Source organism: Toxoplasma gondii, chromosome X, assembly GCF_000006565.2.
Source record: "Toxoplasma gondii ME49 chromosome X, whole genome shotgun sequence".
Lineage (NCBI taxonomy): Eukaryota > Apicomplexa > Conoidasida > Eucoccidiorida > Sarcocystidae > Toxoplasma > Toxoplasma gondii.
This window is the reverse complement of record NC_031478.1, coordinates 809,698-830,663: the sequence shown is the minus strand read 5'-3', so window position 1 is coordinate 830,663 and position 20,966 is coordinate 809,698. Positions and strand designations below refer to the sequence as shown.

General features: G+C 51.9%; 2 protein-coding genes across 2 annotated transcripts; both read left to right on the top strand.

Moving 5' to 3' along the window:
- Positions 1-235: 235 nt before the first annotated feature.
- TGME49_227790 (glycosyltransferase, group 1 family protein) lies at positions 236-8,647 on the top strand. Its single transcript, XM_018780181.1, has 11 exons — positions 236-1,302; positions 1,795-1,911; positions 2,276-2,352; positions 3,047-3,173; positions 3,716-3,788; positions 4,288-4,407; positions 4,810-4,946; positions 5,593-5,843; positions 6,600-6,686; positions 6,923-6,980; positions 7,480-8,647. The coding sequence occupies exons 1-11, from the start codon at positions 990-992 to the stop codon at positions 7,506-7,508; spliced, it is 1,389 nt and encodes a 462-aa protein (XP_018636076.1). The 5' UTR covers positions 236-989; the 3' UTR covers positions 7,509-8,647.
- A 1,180-nt stretch (positions 8,648-9,827) lies between these two features.
- On the top strand, positions 9,828-20,602 carry TGME49_227800 (EF hand domain-containing protein). The gene is made up of 12 exons (XM_002366362.2): positions 9,828-12,936; positions 13,055-13,267; positions 13,546-13,730; positions 14,361-14,433; positions 14,745-14,822; positions 15,305-15,439; positions 16,021-16,185; positions 16,594-17,022; positions 17,662-17,767; positions 18,454-18,704; positions 19,284-19,434; positions 19,954-20,602. Exons 1-12 carry the CDS (start codon positions 10,951-10,953, stop codon positions 20,022-20,024), a joined length of 3,843 nt encoding a protein of 1,280 aa, XP_002366403.2. The 5' UTR covers positions 9,828-10,950; the 3' UTR covers positions 20,025-20,602.
- Positions 20,603-20,966: the final 364 nt, after the last annotated feature.

The following is a 20,966-nucleotide window of genomic DNA, read 5'->3' as shown; positions in this document are numbered from 1 at the left end:
GGAAAAAAAAGACGCACAGTGTCACGACAGAGGAAGAAGAGATGGTTTTCGGCATGCATTGTTCGGCTGTCTCGGCTACCTGGCAAAGGAAAGGGAGAAACAATCGACGGGCCAAGGGAAATCGAAGAAGTCGCTGCGCATGCATGCACAAGTAGATGCGCTCCCGGCGGAGATACTGCGCGATATATTTGGCGGGGGGCCGAGCTCGCAGCCACAAGGCACACAATAATTGCCTCGACATCTTTCCTCTCTTCTTCACCTCTCTTGTTCTTTCTCTCCTTCTTCCCCCGGTTTTCGCTCATTCTCCTCCCTGCCCTTTTTGTTCTTGTTCTCATTCCTCTTGCTGTTGTTCGTCTTCTTGTTCTTTTTCTTCCCTGTGTTCTGGTTCTTGTTCTCGCCTTCAGGGACCTAGTAGAGAGACGACTGCGCTGTCGCTCGGAGGTCTTCCCTCTTCTCAATCCGGTGTCTCCTTCGAACCTGTCCTCCAGAAGAGACATGGGAGACTCCCTCTTTTTCTCTGTCGTGCATGCTTCTTCCTCGCCAGTGTAGAAGTCGAAGTCTTTGCTCCATCTACCTCCTCTGCAGCAGAGACAAGACACAAGCAGAGAAGGAGATACTTGGAACGCAAAGTGACGGGGGCCGAGACGAAGGAGGAAGGTTATTCTCTGCCTTGATTCATCGCTTGTCCTCATTTCCGTCTATCTTTCGCTTTGCTCTCTAGCTGTCTCCCGTCTCTTCCCCTGAGTTCTTCTCCCTCCTCTCTCGCTTCTCTCTCTTCTCTCTCTTCTCTCCCTTCTCTCCCTTCTCTCCCTTCTCTCTCTTCTTTGTTCCTGTCTCCCAATCCTTCGTCTTCTCCTCTTGCTTCTCGATCTTTCTGGGTCTCGACTTGCGCTTTCATCTGTTGCTCGTTCTCCGTCCTGTCCTCTTGTCGTTCGTTTCCCGCCTTTCCATTCTCGTCTCTTTCTTCTGTCGAGGCTTCGAGCACCAACATGGCGACGCGCGGGGAAGCTCTGTCATCTGAGGGCGACGAGAACATCGAGCAGAGCCAGGGTCACCGAGGAACGCATGCAGACCGTCCAAAGTGCACCATCGTCCACTTGGACCTGGGCATTGGGGGGGCAGAGCACCTCATAGTTCTTGCGGCTCTCGCCATGCAGGGCAGAGACTCGACGAGCGAAAGAGCAGACTCTCGAGGACAACAAAAGGCGGAAGAAAACGGCTCGCGAGCAGACGACGGCTACGATGTCGAAGTCATTACCACGCGTCACGACAGAAATCGATGCTTCCCTGCTACAGTCGATGGTGAGCAAGTGACGGCATGACTTTTTGCACCAGGACAACGAAGAATATAGAGACTGGTTTGTGCGGTTTCCTCGATATTTGGAGGGTCAAGGTCTTCTCGACTTCGTCACTCGCCTAAGGCACTTGGGGTCGCCCTGTTTCCTATCTCTTCTCTCTTCGCTTCTTCCCTGCTCTGTTGCTCTGTTGCTCTGCTGCTCTGTCCTCCCTTCTCTCGACCTTATCTCTGTGTTTCCTTCTGTCCGTCCTCCGTTCTCTCTCTGCCATTCCCCCTGCACCGCATCCACCGCATCCACGTCTTGTCTCTCTTCTCGCGTTGCCTCGTTCTCCATCGCGGTTCTCTCTTCTCCGTCGTGTAATTCTCTTCCAGAAGTCCCTGTCCCATCGTGTCTCCGTTGCGCCTCCTGTCGCGTTTGTTCTCCCTTCCTCGGCTTCACGTTGCGTTTGTTCGCGTCTTTTTCTTTCGCTGCATGCGGTGCCCCTTGGCTGTGTCAGGCCGGCTGAAAGTCTTTGAGTATGGCCATTTTCTGCCGCGAAGCATTTTCGGGAAGGCTGTCGCGTTCTGCTCACTCCTTCGCATGCTCTGGCTTGTCCTCGTCATCTTTGTCACAGGTAACCTTGCGCTTTCTTCGAAACGCATTCCGGTTATGTCTCTCTGAGGATCCTTCTCTTCCCGCGTCCTCCGTGTCTCTCCGTTTCTCCTTTACTTCCTCCAGTTCCTCGACGAAGTGCGTTTTTACCGTTTTCCTTTCCTCGTAGCTTCATGAGCTCCTGCAGCCGTCGGTGTCTTTCGCCATTCCTTCTTTCTTTGATGGCGTCAATCTCTCTGTCATCGTTTTTCTCGAGCGGTGGCCAGAACCGCACTCCCCCGACACCACCGCCCAGCTTCTCTTCCCTGGAGCTTGTTTGAAGCCTTGAATGTGTGAAGGCGATGTTCCCGTGACTCTGTGTTTCTCTGTTTTCTCTGCGAGACAAGGCCGGTGGAGACGAAACGTAATCATTAATGATCAAGTCGCAGCTGTGAATCCCCTGCTCTCGTTTTTCTGTGAAAAGGTGAGGAGTCAAACAGGCCATCGTGGTTTCGGCCGCTGTTCTCTATCATGCGGGGGCGGGGGAGGAGGGGATTTCGTCGTCCTCGAGTGCACGCGTTTTTTTCTTCGGAGATGTTATCCGATTTTCTTCTTTCTTCTGTCGTCTTGCATTCTTCCTCGCCCCTCGTTCTTCTCCCCTCTTCTGGTTCCTGTTTCTCCTGCCGCGTCGCTCTTTCTTCTCTCTTATTTGTTCTCCTGCCTGTCTCGTCTCGCGTTCTGCTCTTTGCCCTCGGATGTTTCCCGGTCGACTTCTCTCTTTCTTTCCTCGTCGGCGACTTGTCCCTCTTTCCTTGTCTGAACCGCTCTGCCGCTATTCGTCAGCGCCGGCATTACTCGCCGTCCTTCTGCAGAGTGTATCTCCAAGTCGCGCCTCAGGCGTTCTCTCGGCCTTTGCGTTCACAGCGCAGAACTTTCGTTTCCTTTCAGGGTGGCCTGTTTACTCGGCCAGTCTCGTCGTCTTCCTCTTGTCCGACGCTGGAAATATATATATATATATGTATATATTTGTAGTCCTAAACCCTATAGATATATAGATATACACTGGATGCCTTAAACATGATGGTTTTGCAGTGGGCAACAGCATCTGTGTCCGGTGGAAAAGGCCGCCAAAATCTACCTCACTTGGATGTGTGTTTTCTTTCGTTCCTCGCTGTTAGCTCGTCTTCTACGCGCACTTCCCGGATTTGCTCCTCGTGCAGAGAACTCCGCATTCTCCCGGTTTCTTCGCAGCGCTCAAGAAGCTGTACCGCGTCGTTATGGACGGCATTGAAGAAGCGACGACGGGTCAGTTTCTCCTGGCTGTTTTTCGATGTCTTCTCTTCTCTGCCCTCTCCATCAGTGCCTTCTCGTCCTGCGTTGCCGTCGTCTTTCGTGCGTCTCTCTCTTTTTTCCTCATGTCCCTTCGCCGTCCTCATCGCGCTGTTCGACCGTTCTTTCTGTCTCCTCTTCGCCGCGCTGCTGGCTCCTTTGTCTCCTCGCGCCTCGGACGCCCATGCAGCGCTCTTGCGTCTCTCTGCCAAGGAACAGGGACCGATCGAAGTGACACAAGCTTGCCCCCTAGGTCAGGTGCAGCGCCCCAGGCAGAGCTCTGGAGTGCATGCGCAGGGCGTCGCACTACTGCCATCAATAGGGAACCGAGCAGCAAGAGCGAGGCAAGCAAAAATCATTATACGTCTCGCTCATCTCCTTTTCAGGGGAGTAAGCACTGCGACTGGAACGCCATTTTCTCCTCTCTAGCCGGAGACGGCTCTCGCCATCGCGAAGAGACAGGTCCGCTGACGCTGTGGACCGAGCCCCTGCGTTTGATGGATTTGCCTCTTCTTCAGGGAAGTGTGACCTTCTTCTCTTCAACTCGCGCTTCACGGAGCAAACGTTTCGCCGCACGTTTCCGTCCCTGAGGTACGTTGTGTCGCCTCGTCGTTTGCTCGTATATCTTCTCCCCTTTCTACTTCCGCCCCAGGAAAATGTCCTCCCTTCAGGAAACATCACAACAGACGCCGCTGTCTCCATCCGCGCTTTTGACCTTTCTTGAGTTTCTCTCTGTGTCTCTTTTGATCGTGAGCTCATTGCTTGACTGTGTGTTGTCATTATCACGATCCCGGGAGATTGCCTAGTTATCGTTGGACAGCTGATCGGCGATCCAGACCCGTGTACTTCAGCCGGCGTTCTCACTTCGTGCTCGCTTCTTTGAAGTCTTCTTTTCGCTGCAGATGCGGCTTGGAAGTCGCGATTCTTGTCTCTCTGCTCTCTCCTTTCCGCAGGGGACGACGGGGGGCAGAGCTTTTTTCTTTGGGGGGATATGTGACGCTCTGCAGGCCGTTTCTCGAGCTGGAAACAATGCACTTTTCGTGTCTTTCCTTTGCTCAAAACATCCCTCTTTTATCTCCTCGATTTGCAGGTTCCCCCCACACACAGTGCTCTATCCCCCGGTTGACACCGCTGGCGCAGATGCCTTTCGTCGCCGCTTTTCGCGCGATGCATGCATCGCCTCGCTCAAGGCCCTCCCAGAGTTCAAAAAGTAAGTTCAATCCTGCAAACAAAGCAACGGCACCAGCCGCCGAATACGCGCAGGCCGCTGATCCATGGTTTCTGCTTCACTCTGCACACTGTCTTCTTCTGCATGCGTGCATGTGGACGGAAAGCTATATTTGGAAGCCTGTCCATCTGCATCCTTCATACCGAACCAGCCTCCTGTATATGCAAATGTGCCAAGGAATGCGATCACATATATACCTACACATATATGTATATGTATACATGCATACATTTATATGGATCTGGACAGATGTACAGACACCTCGATAGCTTTGTGGTCGTCCACAGCCAGTCTGGATTCCCCTGTCGCCCTCTGCCTCCGAAGCATTCTCGGCCTCGACAGCTCCGGTCTTTCATTCCTGTTCGGGTGTCTCGGTGCGCGCAGCTTCGACTTTTCGGTCCCCTTCGTCTTCTCACTGAATCGCTACGAGAAGAAGAAAGACCTCCCGTTAGCCATCCACGCGGTGGCGCATGCACGCCGGCACGACGCCGCGGGCGCGCCTCTCAACCTCGTCATGGCAGGTGAACAAACGCACTCAAGATCTACAAGAGACAGCGCAGTCTGTTGTTTCGTGTTTACTGGTTCATTACCTGTCTTTCAACGTGATCTACCAAAGCCTTTTTGTGCGTTATTTGCCTGTGAGCAAGTGACTCAATGTTCCATGCAATTTCTAGGTCTTACCACAGCATGATGATGCCCGTTTCCAGGGATGTAAATGGATACACGATGGCTCTGTTCATAGACACAGACGTATCTACATAACTCCACACACACATACGCATGTACGTACATGTGTACATACGCACATGAATCCATACAGGCGCATGCTTGTGGTGATACACGCATGCCTCGAAGCGGTCTTTCCTGCGCCAAGGAAGAGAGGCTTTTTGAGCGTACGGAGTTCTTCGTTGACTTGTGCGTCTGTCTGTCTGCACGGCGTATCTGTGTACACTGTCGCTGAGAAGTAGCCAACTGTTTCCTCCACCATGGAGCGGCTGTGTCTTTCCGCGTACGGAAGGTTTCCGGCCTCCAATCGTCACAGGTACAAGCGCATCTCCCGTCTTGTAGATTTCTTTGTGGATCTACAGAACTCGGTGCATCTTCCCGATTTTCGCTCGCAGTTTCCTGGAGAGGTTTCTGTCGCTTTATTTCTGCATGTGCGTCCAGGAGGCTTCTGCAGCCAGCTGCCGGAGAACGGCGAGGTTTTTGCAGACTTGCTTCGTCTCGCACGCATGCAGTCGGAGCTCGATGTCCTTTGGCCTGCCGCTGCGTCGGAGCAGGGATCGTCCGGGGCATCGGAAATCACGGAACGCACACAGGTCTTGTTCCTGAAAAACATCAGCGAGGAGACGCGCCAGAGCCTCATGGCCCTCGCTCTCTGTCTCGTGTACACGCCGTTCGAAGAACATTTTGGCATGGTGCGTCTGTCTCTGAATGGCAGCCGAGTTCCGCCTCCACACAGGCACTGTTTTTCAGAGAATTTGGCTTCATGCGCGTACTTTTGTGTCTCTGACTCTTCGCCTCCGTCTGTGTCCTCCCGTGCAGCTTGCATGTGTGCCCTTCTCCCCACAGCTCCGCTTGCGTCTGTAAACCTATGCATGTAACTGTGTGAATATACATCAATGGGAATGTATTATTTATGCCCGTCGAGAGGTGCATCCTTTTCTCTATAAAAATCTATAAATGTATAAAATAATATATATATATATATATATATATATATATATATATATACGTCTGTCGGCAGGGGACCCAAACAGTCCCGCAAACATTTGGTGTGGACTCCCCATCGCGTCCGTTCACACTTGCATCTGTCGTGATTGATTTCTCAACATATCTCTGTATGCGCGGATATACACACGAGTGGGTGGAGGAGTGAATCGGGGGAGGGGATAGGTTTGGAATGGCGTGCATCTCAAAGCATGTACAGTGACGAGTTTATCCATCTTTATGCTTCTTTATGCTTGTATATATATATATATATATATATATATATACCTGTATGTTTGCTTGTACAGAGACATGCGTATTTATATACATGTCTTGGTGTAGATCGATAGTTGCAGATATTTTTTTTGCTCAGTAGAGAGGAGAGACCCTTCGCGCTCTTCCGACGTGCAGATGGAGACGAGGGAGTCCAGATGTGCACACTTGGTGGCTGAGTTCTCGTTCAGGTGCCTTTGGAGGCGAACGCGCTCGGATGCCCAGTCGTTGCCTCCAATTCGGGGGGTCCTCGAGAGAGCATTCTTCATGGAAAGACGGTATGTGGAGAAGAATAAACGGCTTGTGAGGAAGCGTGCAAACGTCCGTTTTAAGGGATCCAAAGCGGCCCTCTCTGTCGAGCTATGTCCCCCGACATGCCCATGGCCGTGTGGGCCTCTACGTCTGGAGGAGACCTGTTTTGTGTTGCAGTTCCGTTGGGTCTCTGCCTCGCTCTGCATGCGTTTCTCGCAGTGCCTGTTGTGTGCCTTGTCTCTTCACATGCATGTCTCTCGAGCGAAAGGGCGTCGCCGCTGCCCGGTCTTCTCTCGCCTTGCATTCTGAGATGCGACCGGGTGAGGCGAAAAGGCACCGATGCCGGTATCCGCTCTCCGCGAGGGGGGGGGTCTGTCTGTGTCTGAATACAAGGCACCATCTTGATGCACATCGCCAAGTCTACAAACGGAGTTCCCTCGTTGTCTCCAGTTGATTCGCTCGCATGTGGAGGGGTCGGCGCCACGCACCTGCCGCACAAGCAGCCTTCGAATGACATCATCCTGTAGATCAATCGCTCCATGTCGTTTCTCGCCTGCACCCCGATCAAATCTCGGGACAGTCGCCTCTTCGCATGCGTGAAAGTATCAACGCAATCCGACACAAAAAAACGTACACACACGCGTACACAAATCTATCTATCTATCTATCTATCTATCTATCTATCTATATATATATATATATATATATATATATATCCAGTCAGGGAGGAGTGGTTGTGTGCTAGCGGCAAGAGATGAGGCATGGAAAGCGGAACGGCGCCCTCGAAAAGAGTTTCACTGGTGTTGTTTGTTTTCTCAGGGATTTCTGTGCGAACACGACGCGGGTAGTTTCGGAGACTCGATCTTGATGCTGGTTCGCATGCAGCGGGGCGAGCCTCACATCTACACGGTACGGTGGAGGCCGATCAGAACCCGAAGACGAAAAAGAATTCGGCGGAAACCGTTCAAAAGAAAGGAACTGGAGGTCAGGGCGTGGAGGCGGGGGAAAAGGCGAAGAGACTAGGAGAAGCAGAGACCAGAGAGACCGGAGTCCGCGAGAATGAAAGGACATGGGGAAACCGCATGCGACAGAAGCAACAGGAGATGCCGAGAAAGAAGACAGGGGGGAGAGCGAAGATGGAGAGTCTACGGAGGTTCGTGCATGGTTTTTCTCTGGATTTGTTCTGGACTTGGCACCAGGTTGTTTTTCTTCTTCCTCTGTGTCCCGTGTTTGCAGGAGATGAGGGAAAACGCGAGGCGTCACGTCAAGGAGAACTTCGATTGCGGTCAGTGTCTCGCGGGACCCTCGAGGCGTTTTCTGTTTCTACTTGTGTTTACTTAGCTTCTCGTCCTGTCTTTTTTCGCCCTCGCATTCGCTCTCTCTTTTTTCTCTTCCTTCGCGATTTTCCAGGTGCGTTTGGAGCGCGACTTCGCCAGTTGGTGGCAGAAACTCAAAGAAGAGGCGTGCGAGGAGAAACGAAAGCGCTCTAGGAGAAGCAGGAGGATTTTTGGAAAATGTTAGCGGAGTGAAGGACATTAGAGATAGAGAACCCAAAAGAAAAGGAAAAGGAAGCATTCAAGAATTCGACTCCACTGTTTCTGTCACACTTTCGACACCGCTGCGCCTCCGAAGGACCCGTCTCGATCCTCCACCTACAACTCTATCTGCGTCATATACGTGGATTTACACATGCATACACAGAAGCAAACACAGACATATATGTACATCTCCATATAAGTAGATGCATAGATCAACTACTCATGAATGGATCGATGTCCATGTTTGTTCCGAAAGGACTTAAAGGGGGCTATATGTGTGTGCTTATCTGTCGTATAGGGAGCAATGCATTTGTACGGTTTTTAAAGAAACCTTTGCGTGTACAGTAAATCCGGCGGTGTTTGCCTTCTTCAAGTTTGACCATGCATATGTCATTGATACAAATTTCAGTCAGTGTTGTTCTGCAAGATAAACGCTCTTCTGGGTCGGCGAGTTTCGCCTCTTGGAAGGCGGTTCCTGGAGCTTCATTTTCACCTTCCCTTCTGCCTTCTCTTCTTGTTCGCGCGATGTTTCCGGGTCACATTTACTGAGCCTTTCAGTGGGAAACTGACACAAACCCGCTCCGGAAACGCGAACTCTTTTTTCTCGGTTTCCACGTTTCCCTGCGTAGAAAAAAAAAGCTACCGACACACTCCTTGAGTCTACGAAGCGAAACGCACAGTTTTCTCCAAACCAAGCAGCCTGCAAAGAATTCACAACACCCCTGAAGACGAAACAACTGGATTCCCTGGGTTTCCTCAAGCACAATCCCGGGTATCAAGACGCACACGTGGCTGCAACACAGAAACTTATCAGTTTGACATACGGAACCGCGGTCGTAATTGCGTACTTTTGAGAGAGAAGTAGCTGTCCTCGTCCAGGGTCGAGATCTGCTTGACTTTTCGTCCGGTAAATGCCAGTGGCAGCAGGAGTCCATGTGCTACGCTCACAACAGAGCCGTAGATTGTGGCAGTCCCGCAGTTTTCAGCGTTCCATCAAACCGAAAGTCGCTTATCAAGGAAACCGATTAGTTATGATAGACAACTGGGATCCGTCATAGTTTGCGTTGAGGGTAAAGGGCGACCTTAATGGCGGTATCGATATCTCTCGTGTCTTCACTTTCTTCACGATTCTCCCTAGCGCTCGCAACCGGTCGCTGTCAACCAGGTACAGCGACCAGGCATTTGCTTTCGCACCTCTTTCGCGTTTTTCGTGGTCTCGGTTAGGGAACGAGGGCATCTTTCAAGAGAACACAGAGAAGTCCTACGGGTTCCGAACGCGTTGTTGAAGAAAAGTGCGAGCTTCATCGTGGCACTTTCTTGCGGAGAGCGAGACAAGCTGCTAGCCCAGGCCCTTTGCATTCTTTCTTGGCAAGCGCCCTGCTCGCGTCGGTATCGGCCCTGTTCGTTGAACTGTCCACCCCAGGGAAACGCGGCAAACGAACTCCAAACTCGTTTCTTTTCCAGTGCCGGCTTCGGGGAGGCTTTCCATTTTCTTTTGGCCATTCTCCTGCGAATCTGTCGGCAGTGCCTACATGCAACTTTTCGCTCAGTCGCGGGCGCCCAGCGAGTTGCCAGGAAAGCCGCAAATTTGCGCGTTTTTCAGGATTTCCTCGAGCGGTGCCTGTCGAGTTCGGCTTCACACATCGATTCCGTTTTCCCGCAACCTCGCGCGATATTCCGCAGCGTTTTTCTTGGGGAATGGCGACCGAAGCAAAAAGGGCATGTCGGTGCGGGCTGCCGAAAATGAATGAATCGCAGGCGCCGTGAGCCGAGCGTCGCCGGCGTTTCTCCCAGGCGACTTTTCCTTTTTTCGCGGGACACCTCCACGCAGTCCCTTCGACTTTTGCTCTTTTTCCGACGGCTTTTTGGCGTTCTCTGCACATCCGTTTGGGGCACTCGACACAGACATTCTCTCCACCTGCGCGATGTGCAGCCGAGGCAACCCGCTAGGTCGAGTCCGCGAGGCAAAGCTGAAATTTTGGTGTGACTCGCGTGTGTCTCCAAACACAACTCTTTTTCTCAGAGAAACAAGCGCATCGTCGCGCGTCTTCGACTGTAGCAAGGGAAACCTGGGGTATATTCGAGTGCAGAAAGCTGGATGCACCGCGTACACATGTCGGTGCTCTCGACTGGGCCAAACTCCTCGGCAAAAAGAATCCTTTCTGCTTTTCTGTTTCGTTTCGCTGCCTCCACATCTCCAGAAGCACCTCCGTCCTGTGTCTGGCCAGTTTTCTGACGTTCCTTCCTCCCCCGCAGTCGCCGTCACTCGCTCGCGGCACCCTCCCTAGCCCCTTGTTTCCTCTCTGTGGGTTTCTTCCGCGTTTGTCCCGTCTCGCGAGGGCGTTGCTGTGTTCCGCCTCTCCCAGTCCTTCGCGAGTCTTCTTGCTTCCTTACTCGCCTTCTGGCTCCTCACACCCCTCAACGTGTACGCATCCAAACTGTCGCTTTCGCCGTCTCTCCTCGGTCTTTCTCCTGTCTGTCGTCCTCCTTTTCCTTCCTTACCCTTGCAGTGTCTGTAGCTTCGCCCTGCCCCCACCGGGAAGATTGCCCGTTCAGTTTCGCTGGTCTCTTAGGATGTCGAAGGTGAGGCCTCAGAGTCTCCCCCTGAGTTTTTGTGCGTGTAACTTCCTCTGTTCTCCACTTCCGTCGCTCTGTTCGCTCCTGCATGCACTGCCTCCTATTCCTGCGCATGTGCAATTCCTTCTGAGAGTGCCTTTTCTCTCTGTTATCCACCATCGCCTCTGACAAGTTCATGCCCGAGCGGGAGAAAGGTCTCCTTTCTTTCCCTATCATGGCAGGTGCGTTTTCGTCCCCGCCCTTCCCTTCTGTTGGGTTTGACTTTGCTTCCTCAGGCCAGGCGTTGCCTGTGCATGCGTCTTCCCCGCCTCAGGGGCCGCATGCATCTCAGCCGTTTCCTTCTTCGTCCTTCGGCATGGAGCTCGCGTCCTCTGCTCTACCGGTCTTCTCCTCCTCGCCGGGAGGGCCAGGGGATGTCTCTTCTTCCTTCCTCCCTGCTCTCGCTTCGACCGGCGGACCCGACCCCGCCAGCCTCCTCGCGAGTTCTTCTCTCGGCTCCGCAGCGGCCGCGCCTGCGTCGCCTGCCTTTTTCTCAGCTGCCGGCTCTGCCCTGCCCGCCGAGACCTCGCTCTTTGCCTCGCAACAGCCTCTCTTCCCCTCTGCTTCCCCCTCGTCGGCTCAGCAGCGCCTGGTCCTCACGCCCCAAGAGGTCGAAACCTACATGCATCTGTGGCGCGCGGCCGGAGGCTTCGGACCCGATGCTTCTGCTCCCGTTCTCGAGGGATCTGTCGCCGCGGCCTTCCTCGAGAGCTCCGGTCTCGACCGCGCCCTCCTGCACGAAATCTGGCGCCTGGCGGACGCAAAAAACACTGGAAACCTCGATGTCGAGAGCTTTGCATGCGCATGCAGACTCGTCGCGCATGCGCAGAACGGCATGCCCGTGTCCGCGGAGGCGATCTCTGTCGAACCTGCGGCGCTCCCTCAGTTCGCCAGGGCCTCGCTGCAAACATCCACGCTTCCCTCCACAGCGAGTGGAGTGAATCCTGAAGCCGGACCCTTTGCAGGTGTCTCCGACCTGTCTCTCGGGATCGGGCCCGCCGGCGTTGACGGCGGTGCCGCTCCCGAAAACGCCGCCCTCTTCGGCTCGACGCTTACCGGCTCCGTCTCGAGCCCAACTAGCGGCGACCGTAGTGACGCGCTGTACGTGGGGACTCCTGAGGAGTACAGGCGATACGCGCAAGTTTTCGCAGACACCGATGGAAACCACGACGGCTACGTGGAGGGGGGTGATGCCCGGAACGTTTTTACATCTTCGCTGCTTCCCGACGCGGACTTGGCCGCCATCTGGGCCCTCGCCGACGTCGACTGTGACGGCCGCCTCACCCTCCATGAGTTTCTTCTTGCGATGACTTTGATTGGAAAAAGGAAGAAGGGAGGCCTCCCCATCCCCGCGGCGCTCCCCGCCGCTCTTTTCCAGTCCGTCCAGGCTTTCCAGAGTTCCGGGGGCGCGGGGGCCGAGGGCGGTGCCGGGTCCTTCTTCGGAGACACGGGGACACTTGGCCCCTCGGGCCTCGCGACCGCGCCCGCAGGGGGCCTGGGCGCGGGATTGGAGCCCACGGCGCCGGCGCTGCTGGACGGGCCCGCGGGAGACGGCGGCGGGTCCTGGAGTTCCTTCGGACTCGAGGGGCAGCCGGGCGGCTTCGACAAAGAAAGCGAGGGCCTCGGGGCCCTGTCTCTGTCTCCGCGCGAACAAGAGACTGTCTCCAAGCGAGAGAAGAAGAAGGCCTCCAGCTCCCGCGGCGGCTCCAGAAGCCGGCAGGCCCGGGACAGCGAGGAGGAACGGGGACAGAAGAAGGCGGAGAGCGGAGACGAGGAGACATCTTTGTCGTTCGGAGACCGAGTGAGTGCAGCAAAGGAGAAGCGCAGCGAAGGCGAAGGCGGCGCTGGCCGCGGGAAGAAGGAGAAGAAGAAGAGTCGACGGTCAGAAGAGACCCTCTTCGATCACGGAAAAACCGACTCGGACTCCGAACGCCGCGCCCTCCCGTCCCCCGCGGACCTCCGGGAGGAACGGAGAAAACGCAAAGACGAAGAAACTCTTGAGGCGAAGTGGCTAGCCAGACGGAGGGAACGCGTTTCTTCCAAACGCGCAGCCGCGGGTGCGGGCCTCCCTGAGGAATCGGAGGAAGAGCGGACTCTCGCGCTTCTTGAAAGCGTCGTCGAGGTGAGAACAGAGAGAATGGACCCATGCGAAAGACCCGGGATTTACAGACAAAGCTGCAGCCACGCTCCTTTCGCCTTCTTACAAGTAGCATGTCTTTCATGGGTGTTCTCTCTTGCAGACCGACAAGCGTCTGTCGGACATTCTCCGCGCGGACGTCGATGGCGACGCCGAAGAAATCGAGGAAGTCCGCGAACTCCGCATTTTGCTCGAGGCAGAGCTGCTCGCAGAGAAGAAGGAGCTCGCGCGCCAAATCGACCGAAAAAGAGACTTTGCTCTCCAACTCGAAGACGAAAAAGTCAAACTCGAACAACTAAAGGAGGAACGGAAAAAGGTGAGCAACATCCATCGTGCTTATCCAATAGCAAATACCCAAATCTATGAAAGTATATACGCATGAATTCATAGGTGTATATATATATATATATACATATTTGTCTGTGTATATGTATATATTCAAGAATGTGAGAGCATGCAGAGGGGAATGCAGATCTGCATGTTCGAATGCGTCTGCATGTGTATGTTGTATACGGTTAGGTCCAAAGATGCGTGTATCTCTGTGTCGGGTGCACTGTTCGAGAGACGTTCTCTGTCCTTCTCTGTTGCTTCCAGATTGAGTTCGAGCGAATTGGCATCGAGAGAGATCTTTCCCACTACGTCGAGGAGCTTCTGTTTCTTCGCGGTCAAGTGGATGACATGCAGAGAGACATCGACGCTCTTCACCAGGCGAATCAGACGCTCGTCGCCACACATCGCCATCAGCAAATTCAGGCCCAGAATCTCCACGCCACTCGACTGTAACTGCAAACCATCAAACATCAGTTCACAGTCAAATCCCGAGCTGCTTCCGCGATCGTGCAATCTCAAATCTGTCTATGGCTATCGATACCTATCTGTTTATCTATCTATGCCGATCTGAATCTATTTGTCTACAGATACCTAGTTTATCAGTCTATATCCAAATCTGTGTATGTATCCATTTGTAGCTTTATCCATCTGTACCCACGTGTACGTATGTATCTATCTGCCCCTATCTGTAAATCTGTCTCCTGGTGTCCAGCATGTTTTCTTCTCTCAATCTAGCTGTAGTTGACGTAACCGTATCGATGTGTATGGATGTTTTTTATGGATGTATGGGGCCATCAACGTTTATCTACGCGCATCTTTCTCCATGTATATTTACATGTAACTCTCTGTGTGTGGCTCTCGAGTTTTGCGAATACGGAAGGGGTTGATGCCGCGACCTTTCCACGTCTTTCACGGCAAAGATTGACATGGTTTTTTTACTTCTTCAGAAGTTTAAACGGACTTTTTGTCTTCAGGGCCCGACCGACTGTGACTCACTGGTGGATTCTTCCGACGGTTCGTTGCTCTCTGGATATTTCTCTTGAGTTGTCTTTTTTTTCTGTCCTCATGCTCCCGCTCAGGCAAGCGCAGGAACAGCTGAGGGGCGAACGCGAAGCACTACAAAAAGAAGAACGCGAAATTGCCGAGTTGAAGGTGAGAGGGGAGCTGCGCGGCCACCGAAGAGAGGTCAAGGCTCTTCCAAGAAATGGAGGGTACAGAAACACGGGGATCAAGCAGGGAGATTGTCAGAGGGCGACCATTAGCAAACAGAAGGAGGCTCCGTGGATTCTTCTCTGTCTCGTCGGAAGCGAAGATTTCTCGTGAAACTGTTCAGGTTTTCCTCCCGAGAGCGAGCACAGACTTTCATTTCTTCAAGAGTGGGGGTAGAGGGAACCCACGGCGCATTCGCAGAGTGGAAAACGTATTTTCAAAGAGACAAACAAGGTTGTGTCTTCGTCTCTCAGGCGCTGTTAAGTCGCATGCGAAGAGAGAAGAGTGAGGCGCAGTCGAGGAACGCCGTGCTCCACGAACGCCTTCGGCAGGTACGGAAAGCAAGCCATTGACAGATGTCGATGAAGCATAACATGTCTTCTGTCTTGTCTTATCGATGTGCATGCGTTTTCAAACGGTTGCGGATCTCGTCAGTTCACGATGACACACACACACCCATACCTTTTGTGTTGTGCACAAATGGATACAGATACAAGCGCATGAATGCTATGTGAAGGTCTTTTTGTGTAAGTGTCAATCTCTTTCTCTCTGTATGTATGTGTGTGTGCACTCACATATCAATTTAAGTGCATCTGGGTCTGGAGGGAGATATCTCTCTTCGTGAATGTATTTTCTCTTCGGCGTGAGGAAAGGCGTGAGGCGCATGCGGCGCATGCAGCGCATGCAGCGCTAACTGGGCCCTGCGATGCTTTGTGGTTTTTGCAGCTCCTGCGGCTACTGCGGAGCCACGAGCCGAGATCCGTCGCTCGCTGTTTTTTGCTCACCCCTCTCTTATATGTTTCTTTTTTTCCAGGCCGACCAAGATAAGTCCGTCCAATTCGCATCCCTGGACGCTGCGCGCCTCCAAGCTGCCGCTGTGAGAGACGAGCGCATGCAAATTCTGCAGCAGAAGCAACAAATTGTCTCCGACTTGAATCAGCTGGCGCAGGTAGGAGGAAAGCGAAAAAGCGCAGAAAAGGAGAGCGAAGAACAAGAGACAGAGGCGGCAGTGAAGCATAGGCAGACGGAGAGACAGGTGTAAGCTGGAGAGAGATCGCTGCAGACAAGAGGTACAGGTAGACATCTAGACTCAGATCAAACACAGATGTATATGCATTCTCAACGGGGATGGAGACACAGCCAGACGTTCGAAAATGGATAGGGGCGAGGGAGATAGAAATACAAACAGAGGCATATCGATATAGATAGATAAATAGATATGTTGAGACAAAGAGAGAGAGAGGTGGAGGAAAAGAACTACAAGAAGGTAGACACAAGACACAGAAAAAGGAATAAGACAAAAGGGGACCAAAATGAGAAAGCAGAACTGATTGGGGGGTGTCTATGATTTGCTTGACTCCTTGTCGCGTCGTTAGTTTCCCTTACAGTGTCTCCTTTGTCTCTTCTCTCATATACGGGCGTACCTCGTCGTCGCGTCGCTTTTTTCCTTTGTTTGCTTCCTCCTTTCTCTCGGCTTCTCATACTCTTCCCTCTCGCTGCTTGTCTCTGCGTGGGCATTTTCTTCAACAGCAAACAGTTCTCGAGCTCCAAAGGCCGTCGGCGCGGACGGCCTTGGCAGGCTCAGCCCCCGTCGAAGGCAGGGCCGCGCCTGTGAGGCGCGATGCGAAGGGCGTCCCTGCAGGAGCAGGCCCCGCAAATGCCAATCTCGTTCTCTCCAGTTCTCGTCCTATCGAGGTAAGAAACTACAGCTTCATTCGAGAGCCCACTAACGAAATCGGTCAACTGCACATTCATCGATGTATATCCACGTCTATGTATGTAAATATATATATATATATGTATATATATATGTAAATGATGCGTTTCTGTGGACCTAACTGTGGACCGTGTCGTGATTGGGTCATCGACTTTTATTACCACAGATGTTTGTCCAATCCACTTATTTCGTATGCAGACAATGTTATCTTCTCCACGAGCAGACGTATGGAAATATTTGTATTTCTGTGTCTTGGCATCAGTTTGCATCTGTTTGCAGTCTTGTCCGTTTCGGCGAGTCTGGGTCTGCCGTGAACGTGGATGCAGACGCTTGTGTGAGGTTGAAAAGGACGCGGTGTGATGCGTGTCTTCGGTGGTTCTCTGCAGTCGTCCAGTCCGTCGCACTGGACTTTGTTTTCGTCAGTCCCGGCGCGTCCTGCGTCGACCTTTCCCTCGTCTGGCCGACCTCTCGCGTTGCCTCTGCAGGGCGTGAGAGGCCCCGAGGCCGAACGTCGAGGCATGTCTTCTTTCTCGGAGTACAAACTCAGAGAGGCGACAGAGAGCGGCCGGCTGCCTCACGTCGCGCCGTTCTCTGCGGCGCATGCAGTTGCTTCTGATGGTTCTGCGCCGAACGCCGCCGGTCTCGACGCTTACGGAGAGGCGCCTTTCTATGGAGTTCTCAAGCCCAGGAGTCTGCATGCAGGCGGTCGTCGCGAAGCCAGCGCCGTGGCGAGAGACCTAGAAACTCGAGGAGTGGAGGGGATCCTCGGCATTGAAAGTGTGAAGTCCGACGGAGACAGAAACTATTCTCGACATGTGAGGCAGAGCCTCTGATGCGGTGAAGACAACCGCGGAAGAGGCAGACGCAGAGAGCGAGAAGAAAACAGGGGAGCCTGCCGTCGGTGGTTCGTGGAGGTATTGACGCACCGACGCATGTGCATGCGCGAAGAGGAGGAGCCCAGTCAGGGGACAAAGTGTCTACGAGGAAGGAGATCATGGAAATGAAAGGGGAATGTGCAGATGGTCTTTTTGGTGGACCTTGTTTAGGATGAGAAAAGAGTGATCAAGTTCGAATGGGTTTGGTGACACGCATGGGCGGTTGGACGAGTTCGGCGTCGCTGCTCTGTCAAGTCCAGTACTCGACTGTGTTTGAATTGTGTTTCTGGACCCACTGCCCTTCTCTTTGGAAGCCCATTTACCTACTTCACAGCAACAAGATACAAAAACTGTCAGGGCATACGCATGTGTATACAAATGCATATACTTGCATATATACATATTTATACGTAAGAGTGGGTATATAGGTATATGGGATGTTCTCTATGTTGGTCGTTGGAAAAGCAAAGATACTTGGACTGTCTGTGTTGGGTCCTTCTTCTTGTCTCAGTGGATCCTTTTTACACTTCACTCCGTGCAAATTTCTGTCTCAGTCTTTCTCGTTCTGTGCTTTTCCAGACTAGCGGCGAGTTGGACCGTAGGCGCCATACCGATCTTCACTGGTCCTCTGTGGGTCACTCGAGAGCAGGGGCAGGCGTCTCGCGTCGAGGTCTCAGCGAAGCAGGTAAGACAGGGGAGAAAGAGGTGAAAACAGTCTTCTTGCTGTCTTCGTGTGAAGAGGAGATGTAGGAAAAACTGGGGACGACGAGAGCCACTGCAGTCGACACCGCATTGCCAGTCGTGTACCTGTGCCGTCGCTGAGGTCTCGCATGGGTCGCCGGAGGCCTGCAGGTCTCATAGGCGAAACATAAAGTGACTCAAATAGTATACATATATACATATATATATATATATGTATATATATATATGTATATATATATGTATATATATATATATATATGTATATATATATATATGTATATATATATATATATATATGTATATATATATATATATATATATGTAACTGCATATGTGTCCACGATCTTGCAGGTTTCTTACTTCGTGCGAGAGGCTCGTAGATCTGTGTGTGTGCGTGTATATTCACTGGGAAGAACGGCTTTCGGTTCTCGCGAGTCGCTCCCTATCTCACCGAGCCAAATACACAGGCAAATCCTACGTGGATTCATCTGCATACCTATGCACGTATACGTGTATATGTATTCCGACTTACACATGTAGGGTTATGTTTGCAAACAGGGAGACGGTGAGACGTCAGCCCAGTGACTGCGAAAATGGTGTATCTGCACCTTTCCTTTGGGGAACTCGCGACGGAACCGTTTCCGATGTTCCCTTGACTTTGTTGCGCAGGGGCGCACGACGAAAGAGGCCATAGTCCAGGATCTTTCGGGAGTGAAGGCGGATCGCATTCAGGAGCGTTTCTTTCCTACGAAGGAAGTCGCATGGAAGAAGAGCGAACAGGAAGTGGACACGACCGAAGTGTAGAGTCCTCAGGCAGTCCTGACCGTTCAGAGAAGAAGGCGGAAAAGAGAAGCGACGAAAAGAAAACGCGCGGATCGTCTTCGGGGCGTCATGGCAAATCGAAGAAAAAGCATGAAGAAGTGAGAGACAAGTCTCGATGCTTGACGCGTGAAGAAACAAGGCGAGACTACCCAATTAACATGTCTTTGATACAACCTTGCGGTGCGGGGAAAAAATTAAACCGTAAAACTGTGATCCAGCGGCAACCAATGGAAATGGGCAGGCGTACCCTTGCTTCTGGCCACGTCGGCTGTCCCATCTTTATATATATATATATATAAATATCTAGAAATATATATATATATATATAAATATATATATAAATATATATATATATATGGGTTATGGAATGATATACAGACCCATGATATATATGTGTGCATATTTGTGTGTACTTGTGTATTAAAAAAGCAGATATCTATGCATGATATGTGCACGTACACGCCTGCATGTCGTAATGTAAATAAGGGGATATTTATGAACGAGCATGTTTACGTCGTTATCTGTTTATTCAGTTCAGACCTAAACATCAAACCGGTTGGGCGCGGCGAAGCACGGCGGTCGACTGGTGTGAAACGGATGACGCGTTTTCGCGTATTTTGTCTGTTCCGTGAGGGGCATGTCGAGTTTGACGGGAGTGTCTTCTTTCTTGTCTGCAGTCGCGTCAGAGAAATTCCGTCGACGACGGAAGTTTCGGGGCCGACTTCCGATCTTCTTCAGATGAGAAGAGAGAATACCAGAGACAAGACGAAAGAGGGAAAAAGGAATTCGGAAACGAAAGCTTCGGTGGCGACGATCCTATTCTTTCGGGTACGCGACTGGCCAGAGGCGCGCGAGAAACATGCGATCTCTCAAGGCATAAGAGTTTTTCTGCCTACTTCCATGCATACATCCATATATATATATATATTTATATATTTATATATATATATATTTATATATTTATATATATATATATATTTATATATATATATATATATATATATTTATATATGTAGGTATCAATGTAAGGCCAGTATTTAGGACAGACTTCGTGGCAGTGATAAGTTTGCCTGGTTGTCGACCTTCATTGTATCTCTGCTGCTCGCCGGATAACTGCGTGTCGTCGCCTTCGCGTACACGCGTAGGCATGTAAAAATCGATAGACTGATGTAAGGTGGTCTAGGTCTACATATAGCGCTTGCGTGTTTGCTGGTTTTCACTTGCGCAAGTTAGGCACATGTTCACTCACATGTGCGAATGCAAGTTTATGCGTCTAGATGCGTGGCGGAAAGTGTGCCTTGGTAAAACATGTAAAACATGTTTCTTTGCGCTGTGCGGTTGCTCCAGGTCTCGACACCCCATCCTTCGGGGCGCGGCCCGTCGCGGGTTTACGCGGTCTTGCTGCAGCTTCTCTCTGAGACATGGAGAAAAGAAATCCCAATTTCTGACGGCAGACAAGGCTCTGGAGGAGCAGCCTTTGCAGCGGGAAGGCTGGCGTGTATAGTGGGGAGCAGCGTTTGTGAGAGAAGACGAAAACAGTGTTCTGAAGGCAATGGCATTTGTGCGTAGAGAGTGGACGCTGTCAGCCGAGTGCAGCAAGCATGTCGCAGGCGAGAGCCTTTTTTTCGTTCGATGTAGACGAAAACGCGGAAGAGAGGAGACAGTGTGCTTCCGTCCGAAAGGAGAGAAGCGTGAAGAGGATCGAAGGCGAGGCTGTCCACAAGGACTTTGGTCGCATCGTCTGCCGCGGCTTCTTTCCTCCCTCTGTTTGTGTCTGGAAAATAGGATTTGTCTGTTCCTAAAAGTGCAAGCTGGAGGCAGATGTTTTCGTCGTGACGCAAGAAGTCTTTTACACTCCCGGGATTCTCTCAAAAAGAACCTTTTCATGAGGTTTTCCGTAGGTCTCAAGGCGACGAGACGGCAGTCCGCCTGTATTTAAATGAATCGATAAACGTGACTGGAAGCGATTCTTTCGCTGCCAATAACCGGAATCTGGTACGCCCTCGGTCGGGCTGTGTTGTGTTTAACAGAGGAAACGCGTGTTTGTCCTTCGTCGTTACATCGCGCGAAAATAAAGCAAGCAGGGAAAAAAGACAGAGATTCGCGAACCTCAGAAAAGGAACACAGGAACTCCCGCGTCACAGATGCATGCATGTAGCGTCCGACTTCAACAAGAAACACAAACACCCCCCATGGTTTTTCCACCCGATAAAACAAAACCGAGAGTCGGCGATGGCATCTAGGGAACACCGAAGGCGTAACGTGGGTGGCATTTGTCGCCCAGTTCTTGCAAATTAAGTCCTCAAGTGTCTGATTACCTCCGCAAGACGCTCCGCAGATTCCCCTGGCAGTATCTGTTG